Here is a 14,076-nt window from a genome sequence, read left to right as displayed (position 1 = left end):
TACCTTGATAGTATGAGTATTCAGTGTCTTTAGTGTTCTCAAACAGGGGTCTCCTGATAAACTCGCCATCTTGAGCATTCTTTTTCCTCATAAAATGGTCTATCTGCAGTTAATGGCATCTTAGATTCAGTGAAGGACAATAAATGTAATCATTTAAATCCACAGAAGCACAGAACAGATTTCTAAAGGCCAAACTATGTGTTATGCAGGAGGAATTGGATAATGTTGTATATGAATGCAATAAGAAGGTATGTTTTTTAAAATAAATGCTCTATATTTAAAGATATGTTAGGAGCAGTTTCATTATTTTTACAATATATGTTTATTGACATATAATTTACAGTTAACTTTTGAATTAAAAATTGTATGTAAATACTGACTTATATTGTATTCTGAGATGTTGAATTTTCACTAAGCGAAAAAATTTTAAATACTTGTTAGCAGTTAGAATTTTTGTATAAGATTTACAAATGGAAGCTATTAAACACAAATGAAACTTCTAACTTCTATTTTTGAAGATGAGAATGGAACACAATTTGTTATTCTCCTTGAAATGGATATAAGTATCTCATTAAAAATCATATGAAACTCCTTTTTGTTTTCTGCTTTATGTTTTGATACCAAATCTTGTGTATTTTTCACATAATCTGTAATTTTATAACTATAGGAAAATGAAATTCAGGATTTAAAGTCTCAAATAAAAAACTTGGAAGAAGATTGTATGAGACAGCAGCGAACAATTAATTTGCAACAGTCTCAAACAGAAAAATATAAAACTCTTTTTGAGGAGCTAAATAAAAAATGTGATGGATTACAGCAACAGCTGTCTTCAGTAGAAAAGGTAATAATTTTGTGATTTTTCCTGCCCTAATGTTAAAAACACTATAAAACATTAAAGTTACATGTTTGTGTAGACATCACTTTTGTTCACTTATTTTGTTAATGTTTACTAAAAAGTCTTCCACCATATATAGGAGAATATTAATAGATATATTGAGATAAAATTCACATATAGTACACACCACACTTTAAAATTTTTTTAAATTTTTTTAATGTTTATTTATTTTTGAGAGAGAGACAGAGCACAAGTAGGAGACGGGGAGAAAGAGAGAGGGAGACACAGATTCCAAAGCAGGCTCCAGGCTCTGAGCTGTCAGCAAGAGTCAATGCGGGGCTTGAACTCATGAGCTGTGAGATCACGGCTTGAGGCGAAGTTGGATGCTTAACAGACTGAGCCACCCAGGCACCCTGAAAGTATACAATTTTAAAGTATACAATTTGGTGACTTTTTCTTAAAGTTTACTTATTTTGAGAAAGAGAAAGAGAGGCATCCAGCATGAGTGGGAGAGGGACAGAGAGAAAGGGGGAGAGAGAGATTCCCAAGCAGGCTCTGCACTGTCAGTGCAGATCCCAATGCAGGGCTCAAACTCATGAACCATGTGATCATGAACCAAGCTGAAATCAAGAGTGAGATGCTTAACTGACTGAGCCACTGGGTGTCCCCCAATTTAGTGGCTTTTAATATATTCACAGAGTTGTGCAACTATCACCATGATCAATTTTAGAACATTTTAATTCAAATGAACATTTAAATGTAAATACAGGTTAACATATAGTATATAGTTTAATAATGATTTCAGGAGTAGACCTGAGTGATTCATCACTTAACCTATAACACCCAATTCTCATCCCAACAAGTGTCCTCCTTAATGCCCATCGCTCATTTAACCCATCCCCCTCCTTCCTCCCCTCCAGTGACCCTCAGTTTGTTCCCTGTATTTCAGAGTCTCTTATGGTTTGTGTCCCTTCTCTGTTTTTATCTTATTTATCCTTCCCTTCCCCTATGTTTGTTTGTTTTTTTTTTCTTAAATTACACATATGAGTGAAATCATGATATTCGTCTTTTTGTGACTTATTTTGCTTAGGATAATAAACTGTAGTTCCTTCCACATTGTTGCAAATAGCAAGATTTTATTCTTTTTGAGCACTGAGTAATATTCCATTGTGTATATGTATGCCACATCTTCTTTATCCATTCATCAGTTGATGGACATTTGGGCTCTTTCCATTCTTTGGCTATTGTTGATAGTAGAGCTATAAACATTGGGATGCATGTGCCCCTTCGAAACAGCACACCTGTATCCCTTGGGTAAATACCTAGTAGTGCAGTTGTTGGGTCATAGAGTAGTTATATTTTTAATTTTTTGAGGAACCTCCATACTGTTTTCCAGAGTGGCTGTACCAGTTTGTGTTCCCACCAGCAGTGCAAAAGAGATCCTCTTTCTCCACATCCTTGCCAACATCTGTTGGTGCCTGTGTTGTTGATGTTAGCCATTCTGACTGGTGTGGGGTGGTGTCTCATTGTGTATTTCCTGATGATGAGTGATGTTTTTATTTCCCTGATGATGAGTGATGTTGAGCATCTTTTCATGTGTCTGTTAGTCATCTGAATGTCTTCTTTGGAAAAGTGTCTATTTATGTCTTTTTCCCATTTCTTCACTGGATTATTTGTTTTTTGGGTGTTGAGTTTGGTAAGTTCTTTACAGATTTTCGATACTAACCCTTTATCCAGTATGTCCTTTGCAAATACCTTCTCCCATTCTGTCGGTTGCCTTTTAGTTTTGCTGATTGTTTCCTTTGCTGGGCAGAAGCTTTTTATCTTCATGAGGTCCCAATAGTTCATTTTTGCTTTTGTTTGCCTTGCCTCCAGAGACATGTCAAGTAAGAAGTTTCTGCAGCCAAGGTCAAAGAGGTTGCTGCCTGCTTTCTCTAGGATTTTGATGGCTTCCTGTCTTACATTTAGGTCTTTCATCCATTTTGAGTTTATTTTTGTTTATGGTGCAAGAAAGTAGTCCAGATGCATTTTTCTGCATGTTGCTGTCCATTTTTCCCAGCATCATTTGCTGAAGAGACTGTCTTTATTCCATTAGATATTCTTCCCTGCTTTGTCAAAGATTAGTTGGCCATACGTTTGTGGGTCCATTTCTGGGTTGTCTATTCTGTTCCATTGATCTGAGTGTTTGTTTTTGTGCAAGTACCATACTCTCTTGATGATTCTGGCCTTGTAATACATCTTGAAGTGTGGGATTGTGATGCCTCCAGCTTTGGTTTTCTTTTTCAGGATTGCTTTGGCTAGTCAGGGTCTTATCTGGTTCCATACAAATTTTAGGATCATTTGTTCTAGCTTTGTGAAGAATGCTGGTATTATTTTGATAGGGATTGCATTGAATATGTAGATTGCTTTGGGTAGTATCAACATTTTAACAATATTCTTCCAATCCATGAGCATGGAATATTTTTCCATTTTTTTTAATGTCTTCTTCAATTTCTTTCATAAGCTTTCTACAGCTTTCAGTGTATAGATTTTTCACATCTTTGGTTAGGTTTATTCCTAGGTATTTTATGGGTTTTGGTGCAATCGTAAATGGGGTCGATTCCTGGATTTCTCTTTCTGTGGCTTCATTATTGGTGTATAGGAATGCAACTGATTTCTGTGCATTGATCTTACATCCTGCGACTTTGCTGAATTCATGGATCAATTCTAGCAGTTTTTTGGTGAAATCTTTTGGGTTTCTGTATAGAGTATCATGTCGTCTGCGAAGAGTGAAAGTTTGACTTCCTCCTTGCCGATTGGGATGCCTTTTATTCCTTTGTGTTTGCTGAGGCGAGGACTTCCCATACTGTGTTGAATAACAGTGGTGAGAGTGGACATTCCTGTTGTGTTCCGGACCTTAGGGGTAAAGCTCTCATTTTTCCCCCATTGGGGACGATATTACCAGTGGGTCTTTCATATATGGCTTTTATGATCTTGAGGTATGATCTTCTATCCCTATTTTATGATCTTGAAGTATGATCTTTTATCCCTACTTTCTTGAGGGTTTTTATCAAGAAAGGATACTGTATTTTGTGAGATGCTTTCTCTGCATCTATTAAGAGGAGCATGTGGTTCTTGTCCTTTCTTTTATTGGTGTGATATGTCACATTGATTATTTAGCAGATACTGAACCAGCCCTACATCCCAGGTATAAATCCCACTTGGTCATGGTGAATAATTCTTTTAATGTATTGTTGAATCTGGTTGGCTAGATCTTGTTGAGGATTTTGCATCCATGTTCATCAGGGAAATTGGTCTGTAGTTCTCCTTTTTAGTGGGATCTTTGTCTAGTTTTGGAATCAAGGTAATGCTGGCTTCATAGAATGAGTTTCGAAGTTTTCCTTCCATTTCTGTTTTTTGGAACAGCTTCAAAAGAATAGGTGCTAACTTTTTTTAAATGTTTGGTAGAACTCCCCTAGAAAGCCATCCGGCCCTGGACTCATGTTTTTTGTTTTTTTTGTTTTTTTTTTTTTTTTTGAGAGAGATTTTTGATTACTAATTTGATTTCTTTACTGGTTATGGGTCTGTTAAGTTTTCTGTTTCTTCCTGTTTCAGTTTTGGTAGTTTATATGTTTCTAGGAATTTGTCCATTTCTTCCAGATTGCTTAATTTATTGGTGTATAATTGCTCATAATACTCTCCCATTGTTTTTATTTCTGCTGTGTTAGTTGTGACTTCTCCTGTTTCATCTTGATTTTGTTTAGTTGGATCCTTTCCTTTCTCTTTTTGATCAAATTGGCTAGGGGTTTATCAACTTTGTTACTTCTTTCAAAGAACCAGCTCCTGGTTTCATTAATCTGTTCTACTACTTTTGTTGGTTTCAGTAGCATTCATCTCTGCTCTAATCTTTATTATTTCCTGTTTTCTGCTGTTTTGGGGTTTTATTTGCTGTTCTTTTTCCAGCTCTTTAGGGTATAAGGTTAGATTGTGTTTCTGAGACCTTTTTTCCTTCTTAAGAAAGGCCTGGATTGCTATTTACTTCCCTCTTATGACCACTTTTACTGAGTCCCAGAGGTTTTGGGCTGTGGTGTTATCATTTTCATTGGCTTCCATGTACTTATTAATTTTCTCTTTCACTTCTTGGTTAGCCTATTCATTCTTTAATAGGATGTTCTTTAGTCTCCAAGTATTTGTTATCTTTCCAAGTTTTTTCTTGTGATTGATTTCAAGTTTCAAAGCACTGTGGTCTGAAAATATGCATGGTATGATCTCTATCTCTTTGTACATGTGGAGGGCTGATTTGTGTCCCAGTATGTGATCTCTTCTGGCGAATGTTCCATGTGTACTCAAGAAGAATGTGTATTTGCTGCTTTAGGGTGAAATGTTCTGAATATATCTGTTAAGTCCATCCGGTTCAGTGTGTCATTCAAAGCCATTGTTTCCTTGTTGATTTTCTGTTTAGATGATCTGTCCATTGTTGTAAGTGGGGTGTTGAAGTCCCCTGCTAGTATGATATTATTATCAACGAGTTTATGTTTGTGATTAATTGATTTATATATTTGGGTATTTCCACACTTGGAGCATAAATCTTTACTATGTTAGATCTTCTTGGTGGATAGACCCCTTAATTATGATATAATGCCCTTCTTCATTTCTTGTTACAGTCTTTATTTTAAAATCTAGATTGTCTGATATAAGTATGGCTACTAGGGCTTTCTTTTGGTGACCATTAGCATGATAGATGGCTCTCCATCTCCTTACTTTCAATCTGAAGGTGCCTTTAGGTCTAAAGCGGGTCTCTTGCCAAAGAGACTTTCAAAAACTGAGAACAAACTGAGGGTTGATGGGGGGTGGGAGGGAAGGGAGGATGGGTGATAGGTTTTGAGGAGGGCACCTTTTGGGATGAGCACTGGGTGTTGTATGGAAACCAATTTGACAATAAATTTCGTATTAAAAAAATAAATAAAAATAAAATGGGTCTCTTGTAAACAGCATATAGATGGATCTTGTTTCCTTATCCATTCTGTTACCCTATGTCTTTTGGTTGGAGCATTTAGCCCATTTATATTTAGAGTGAGTACTGAAAGATAGTAATTTATTGTCATTATGTTGCCTGTAGAGTTGGTGTTCCTGGTGGTGTTCTCTGGTCCTTTCTCCCCTCAGAGAGTCCCTCTTAAATTTTCTTTCAGGGCTGGTTTAATGGTCATGAATTGCTTTAGTGTTGTTTGGGTAACTTTTTTTCTCCCCTTCTATTTTGAATGACAGACTTGCTGGATAAAGAATTCTTGGCTGCATATTTTTCTGATTCAGCACATTGAATATATCCTGCCACTCCTTTCTGGCCTGCCAAGTTTCTGTGAATTGGTCTGCTGTGAACCTGATCTGTCTTCCCTTGTAGGTTAAGGACTTTTTTCCCTTGCTGCTTTCATGATTCTTTCCTTGTCTGAGTATTTTGTGAATTTGACTATGATATGTCTTGTCAGTGGTTGGTTTTTGTTGAATCTAATGAGAGTTCTCTGTGTCCTGGATTTTAATGTCTGTGTCTTTCCCCAGGTTAGGAAAGTTTTCCTCTATGATTTGCTCACATAAAACTTCTACCCCTTTTTCTCTCTCTTCATCTTCTGGAGCTCTTATGATTCAAATGTTATTCCTTTTTAATGAGTCTCTGAGTTCTCTAATTCTTATATTGTGCTCTTTTGCCTTAGTTTCCCTCTTTTTTCCTGCTTCATTATTCTCCATAAGTGTGTCCTCTGTATCGTTGATTCACTGCTCTGCTTCATCCATCCTTGCCACTGGGGCATCCATGTGAGAGTGAATCTAAGTTACAACATTTTTAATGTCATCCTGACTAGATTTTACATTTTTTTTTATCTCTGCAGAAAGGGATTCTATGGTTTTTTAAACCTCAGGTAGTATTCTTATTATTGTGATTCTGAATTCTAGTTCATACATCTTACTTTTATTAAGTCCCTGGCTGTCATTTCGTCCTGTTTTCTTTTGGGGTGAATCCTTCGTTTTGTCATTTTGCAGGAAGAAAAAGAATTAATACAATAAAATAAATAAATAATTAATTAAAATCAACACAGAAAAAACAAAGGATGCTAGATTCTAGATGTGTTTTGGTCTGGTTGTTGAAAGAGGCTTGATAGAGTAGAGAAAAAAGGGAAAGAAAAGAAAAAAAACGTTTGAAAATTTTAAAAGATGAATACACTAAAATAGAATAAATTGAAATGGTGAGAGTAAAATAGAACTAAAAAATTTACCAAAATAAAAAATATAGTAGAAAAAATTAAAAATCTTCTTTATAAAAATAATTGTTTTCTCTTCCTATATTCAAGAATAAAAGGAAAAAAATTGATAGATGGACCAGTGAACAGAATGAAATATGATTAAAGTTATATCCAGTTTACCCTAGAAGTCCAACTATGAAGCACTTTATAGTCCGTGAACTAGGCAGGCAGAGAGACTTGTGGTCCTCTAGAGAACGGTTGGCCCAGTTGGACAGGGCTTGGAGTAACAACACTATTCTCCACTAGATGGCACTGCCTAATTTACTGGTAGATGGCACTGCTTAATTTACTGGTGTGCATTATTGTGGCACATGTAGCAACAGAGGGGTGAAAATGCTATCACCCAGCTACCCTGTCTCTAGTATCAGAACTCTGTGCTCTTGAGCATTGGCAATCAAACACCCCTCCTTTGTCTCCAGCTTCTGTTAACTCCCCACTTCTATACTGTGACCAAGCCATCAGCCTGCCAGGCAGCACCTGTCCTAAGTTTTATCTCAGATGGGGCTGTGTTTCTAAACCCCTCACTTCTGAGGGCTCTGCAGCTTTGACCCACTCAGAGCCTCTGGGGAATGGCTAGGTGCTGGCCTGCCCTCAGGAACTTTCACATGACTGCTTTGCTGCAGATTCCCAGAGACTACAGCCAGGTGCCTACCTGCCCCAGAAAAAGTTTGCACAATCACGTAGCAGCAGTGTTTCAAGGATTATGGGAAGTTACAACACACATCTGGCGCCAGGTTTCACCCTCAACGTCCTGTTCCAACACCAGTGAACATGGCTGTTCTCCAGAAACCCCTGGGACCTTTGCCTTTGGGGAGGCCGCACAGCCTCTATCAAATGTCCTCCCAGCAGGGGAACCGCCACTCTCCATGTGGCCTGAGGACCCCTTGGTCCTCACTGTCTTCTCCTGGGGATTCGCTCTTCCTACTAGAGCTCCACCAGGTATCAAGCTGCAGAGTTTCAGACTCTGTACTCCCCTGTTCATACAGTCTGAAAGGTATCCAAACCCTCTCTTTTCTCCCTTTCTTGTTCAGTCCCTTGCAGGTTTTCTACTCTTTCTCTTTCCCTCCAGCTGCTCTAGGGGGGAGTGCTTTTTCTGTACTCTCCATCCTCTCTCTGCAAGCAAAACCAGCTCCCTACCCTCTCTGGCTTCTCTCTCCCCATTTCATGTCTCTGTGCCACGTACCTGCTGAATTCTGTGGTTCAGGTTGTATTGTTATGTTAATCCTCAAATCAGTTTTCTAGGTGTGCAAGATGGTTTGGTGTTGATCTGGCTGCATTTCAGGGACAAGAGAGGCAAAAAAACTTCCTTGCTGCTCCTCTATGTTAGCTGGCAACTCTCAAATTTCTATCTGTCTCTTCTTTGCTTACATAAGCACTTAAAGCTATAAATTTTCCTCTAAGTGCTGCCTTATCTGCATTCCACAAATTTTGATGTTGTCTTTTTATTTTCATTAAGTTCAATGTATATTCCCATTTCCTTTATAATTTTTCTTGATCGTTGGATTATATAGAAGTATACTGTTTAATTTCTAAATAATTGGGCATTTTTCATGTCTTTCTGTTGATTTCTAATTTAATTCTGTGGTGTGAGAACCTACTCTGTATGACTTCATTCTTTTAAAATTTATCTCAACTAGCTTTATGGACCAGCATTTAGCATCTTGTGATGAATACTTCATGTAATTTGAAAAAAAATATATAGTATGCTGTGTTGAATGGAGTGTTCTGCAAATATTAGGGTGAGTTTGTTGATAGTGTTGTTAAAGTGCTTAATCATTTATTAGGTGCTGATGCTGAAATCTCTGACTAGAGTTGTGGATTTGTCTTTTTCTCCTTTCAGTTATATCAGTTTTGGATTCATGTATTTTCAGTCTCTATTTTGGATGCCTGCACAATTAGGACTGTAGTGGTTTTGATTAATGCTTCTTTGTAAATACTTTTTTAAAATCTCTGATGATATTTCTTGTTCCAAAGTCGACTTGCTTTTTCTGATATTAGTGTAGTAGTTCCAGCTTCATGATGCATAGTTTGTGTGATACATCTCTTTTCATCTTTTTACTTGTCATCTGCCTTTTATACTGAGAATGAGTTTGTTATAGCCAGTACAAAATTGGGTTTTGCTTTTTTATCTACTTCGATGGTCTCTGTCTCTCATTGGCATGTTCATACCAATTACATTAATTCAGGTTTTGATATTTGGATTTAAATCTATCATCTTGCTTTTCTTTTTTTTTTTTTTTTTTAATTTTTTTTTTCAACGTTTATTTTTTTTTGGGACAGAGAGAGGCAGAGCATGAACGGGGGAGGGGCAGAGAGAGAGGGAGACACAGAATCCGAAACAGGCTCCAGGCTCTGAGCCATCAGCCCAGAGCCTGATGCGGAGCTCGAACTCACGGACCGCGAGATCGTGACCTGGCTGAAGTCGGACGCTTAACCAACTGCGCTACCCAGGCGCCCCTATCATCTTGCTTTTCTAACTGTTCTGTTACTTCTTTTCTTTTCTGAATTGAATATTTTTTAGTATTTTGTGGTTTTTCCCCTATTGGCTATATCTTTGTTTTATATTTTTATGTTAGATTTTACACAAAAAACATCAAAAATGTTTGCATGCATAAATTACATCAAACACAAAAAACATTTACCATATCACAATCTACCTTCAAATCATGTTATACTGTTTCAAATATAAGACGCTCACAACCATATACTCCATTTCTACCTCCTTTCCTTTATGCTTTTGTTGTTATACATTTACTTTTAAATGTCATAAATCTCACAATATTTCTTTAAATAGTTATAGTTTAAGAAGATTAACGTATGAAAATGCCTTTTATACTTGCCATTTCTGGTATTCTTCATTCTTTAGATCTGTTTTTGTATATGTCTGCTTGAAATAACTACTCTTTCCATTTTTGTGGTATCAGTTTGCTAATTACTGATTCTTTGTTTTTGTTTCTTTGAAAAAAAACTGTTTTCTTTACATTTTTTTTTTATTTTGAAAATAATAGATTCACAGAAAGCTGGAAAAATAATAAGTCCTGTGTACCCTTCACTCAGTTTCCCATAATTACAGTACAATATCAAAACCAGGAAACCAACATTGGTACACGCCACAGGTATTATTCATATTTCATCAATTTTGTATGCACTTGTGTTTGGACCCTTACGTTTTTGAAGGGTATTTTCCTCTAGAGATAGAATTATCAGATGAAATTTTTTGTCTTCTTTTAGTACTTTAAAGATACCATCCCACTGTCTCCTAGGTTATGTCATTTCTGACAAAAATTTCACAGTAATTCTTTGCTCTGTCTACCTTTTTATTTTTACATCTTTTATCTCTGCTTTTAAGACATTCCCTGGTACTGGTTTTCAGCAATTTGATAATGATGTGTTTTCTTAGTTTTGTGTGGAGAATGTGTTTATTCTGCTTGAAGTTTGTCGAACTTTTTGGATCTGTGGGTTTATAATGTTCCTGAAATTTGGAAAATGTTGGCAATTATTTCTTTCAGTATTTTTTCTTTATCCTCTCTTTCTCTCCCCCGACCTGAGACTTCAATTATACTTTTGTTACACCACTTGATATTATCACACTGATAATATATCAATGATATTAGGTCACTGATGCTTTTAAGCCTTTTTCCTTTATATTTTTTGTTTGGATAGATTCTGTTGCTATGTCTTCAGTAGTTCACTCATCTTTTCTTTTCAATGTCTGATGTGTTCTTATTCTTAACCCAGTGAAAAGTTCATTCAGATATATTATTTATCTGTAGAAGTTCCATTTGATTCTGTTTTATATTTTCAATTTATGTTCTCATTGTAACGTATATAATTAAAATAGCTGTTTGGAAAGCCTTGTCTGCTGGATCCATCATTTTTCTCAGATATGGATTTGTTTCTCTTGACTATTTTTTCTCCTGGAAATCAATCACATTTTCCTGCTTCTTGAATTGGTTAGTGATTTTATATTGGATGATAGACATTGTGAATGTTATATTATTGAGTGTCTGTGTTTAGTGTGCTCTTTGAAGATAGTATTGGGTTTTAACAGATATTTTTCAATATAGTCCCTTTGAGGCCTGTTTTTAAGTTTGGCTGGGTGTGTCTAGAGTAGCCTCCAAGAATAACTCAACTCTACTACCAAGGCTTCCCTTAAAGATATCTTCTAAAATCTCCACTGAATGCCTTAGATTATCACTATGGACTCTCACTTCTGTCTGTTTAGAGCTCAAATGTCTTCGTTCCTTGTCTGAATGACGTGAATTGTTCTATATACACTTCCTGCTTGTTCTTTGCTGGCCTTGTTGAGTTTCTCTGTATGCAGGTGTGGCCTAGTCCTCAGTATGTGGTTTCCTGAAGCTTCTTCCTAATGGAGTTCCTCCTTACTTGAACCCTTCTTAGAAATTCTAGCTGCCTCAGTCTCCTCCAACTCCCATCTCTGTCTCCTTACTCAGCTCAACAGACCTTGAGCTCTATTTGTGTTTTCTCCTCCTTGTACCCAAAGTGTGGGTGTTGCCTTGAGGCAGAATGCTGGGGTGATTATAGGACTACTTCATTTATTTCCCTTCTGTCAGGAATCACCATCCTACTGTTTTCCATGATCTCTAAATAGTTATTTAACAAGTTTTGATTATTTCTTTTAGTTGTTTATGATGTGTTTTTATGTTAGATCCTTATTGTTTATCATGTGTGGAAGACTTAATCTCTGTTTTATGTTGGTTTTGGTCAAATTAAAGTCAGCAGGTACATCCACAAGTTTCTCTGACCATGGATTGTGTCACACAAACATGCTTATCATTAGTAACTCACTTTTTAAAAAGTCTGCTCTCTTTTTATCTTTTTCCCCAGCTAAAATTGATGTTTGTATCATTTCTTAAAGATACTTTATTCTTTTTTGCTTTTATAGCAAAACTACTCAAAATCATTTTGTTAATTTCTTCAAGTTCTTATCTTGCAAAGAAAGCTTTTTAAATTTTTGCCTAGATGTGTCCTGTAGAGCTGTTATATTAATGGTCCTTTTGTTTAATATTGTGTAGCTTACAAATTGCTATCACGTACATAAGATAGTTGTGTATAGTCAAATATCTTTTTATTTTACAGATCTGCATCTCCCCCCAGTTCTTTATTCCCTTCCTCCCAGCTTAGTTTTCATGTTCACTACTTAATTATCCATTGTATATTCTTAATTTCCCTGCAAATCTAGTGTGTGGGCAAAACCCAAGCCTAGTTAAACCTAATGTCCTTGCTACTGCATGCTTCCTCAAGTGCAGTGAATTTGGGCTGTCAAAACAAAACAGAACAAAAAAACACCAGCCAAATGGATTGGTCCTATTTTAATTTATTTTACAAATCTCAGGTGTAATGCCATTTTCCTCTCCAACTTTCTGAGAAGTCATTTCCCTCTCCCAAGATGATTATTAAACAGGTGAACTTTTCTCCTCAACTTTTCAGTACTTCTAATTTTCCCATTTTAAGTTCATGACTTTGCCCCCTGTTTTACTAAGAAAATAAAATCAAAAGATAACTCTTTCTCATCCTGTCACTAAATCTGTGAATGTCTCTGCCTCTGTACCCATCTACTCTGCTTCCCCCTAATGTATGACAATAGATTCCTACCTCTTCTGTGTAAATGCCTCTCTTTACCGTGCACTGGATCACATACCCTCTCTCCTACTCAAGGACTTTGCTTCTACAATTATCCTGTCTTTCTCTTTCAAAAATCACATTCACCTATTGGATTATTCATATTATCATAGAAACATGTTATAGAATATGCAATATATTTTTTAAAACCTCCATAGATCTTATATGTACCTCCAGCTCTATAACATTGCTCCCCATTATAGTGAAGCTTGTTAAAATGGTTGTTTATACTCAATGTCTCTATTCCTCATTTGTCATTCTCTCCTGAAACTAGTCTAGTTAGGTTTCCATCTCTGCTCTGCCTCAGAACCATTCTTTACAACATCATCAATAATCCACACTGCCAGTTGTAGTCAGTTATTATTCCTTTCAGTAATTTGTCTCAGTAACATTTGCCATGGTTGATTACTCACTCCTTGAAATACTTTTCATTTGACTTCTATAGCACACTTAATGATTTTCTTCCTTATTTTCTTGATCTTTACATGTTGAAGTGCCCAAGGCTGAGTCCTTGGCTCTCTTCACTATTCTGTCTACATCCAGTTGTTAGATGCTCTCATTCACTTCCATGGCTTTATATACCATTCATATGTTGATCACCACCACATTTCTTTTTCTTGCTCTAACCTCTTCTTTGGTGCCCACTTGATACTTCTGCTTGATATGTTAAACTTCGTACATCTTAAAAGGAGCTCCTGCTTCCCTGCACTCTGCAAACAAGCTTCTCCTCTCCTTCTCAGTAAAAGACATCAAGTTGTTCAGGCCAAAATCTAAAAGTCCTGTTGCTCCTTCTCTCTTCCCATATCTACATCCAACCCATCAACAAGTTCTGTCAACTCTATCTTCAAAATACATAGAATTAACTACTTATCAAAAACTCACTACTTCTATCCAAGCCCCAGCTACTGTCGTTCACTTACTCTATTCCAGTAACCTCCTAGATTGATAGTCCTACCTCAATAGCAATACAACCTCGGTGATCTTTGAATATGCTGAGTGGATTCCTACCTCAGGATCTTTGTTTTCATTGTTCCTTCAGTCTGTAAGTCTTCCCTCCAGATCTTTACAAGAATCATCCCCACATTTGGAAGCCTTACAAATGTAAATTTCGGGAGTAAATATGACTCTCTTAAGGTAGCCAAATGCCTCATCACCTAATTAGTGACATGCATGAATGAACAAGATTCCCACTGTCCCTACCTAGTATCCAGTGAAACCACAGCCAGGGGAACAGGCTTGGTGGAATCAGGGGGGAAAGAAGACCCTGTTGACCTTGACTCTAGTCTGGCATGGTGAAGAGACATGAGAGGTGTAGAATAAGTGGGAGGC

At 36.6% G+C, this 14,076-nt stretch overlaps 1 protein-coding gene across 3 annotated transcripts in view; it reads left to right on the top strand.

Moving 5' to 3' along the window:
* The window catches only part of TEX9 (testis expressed 9), a 61,860-nt gene that overhangs the window by 22,688 nt on the left and 25,096 nt on the right, over positions 1-14,076 (top strand). For all 3 annotated transcript variants that reach the window (XM_045449651.1, XM_045449649.1, XM_045449650.1), the window contains exons 8-9: positions 166-248; positions 668-841. In XM_045449651.1, the coding sequence (XP_045305607.1) occupies positions 166-248; positions 668-841 (257 nt within the window). The remainder of the gene's footprint in view (positions 1-165; positions 249-667; positions 842-14,076) is intronic.

The sequence above is a fragment of the Leopardus geoffroyi genome, chromosome B3, assembly GCF_018350155.1.
Source record: "Leopardus geoffroyi isolate Oge1 chromosome B3, O.geoffroyi_Oge1_pat1.0, whole genome shotgun sequence".
NCBI lineage: Eukaryota > Metazoa > Chordata > Mammalia > Carnivora > Felidae > Leopardus > Leopardus geoffroyi.
The sequence above is the reverse complement of the archived record's forward strand: the minus strand, read 5'-3'. Positions and strand labels throughout refer to the sequence as shown.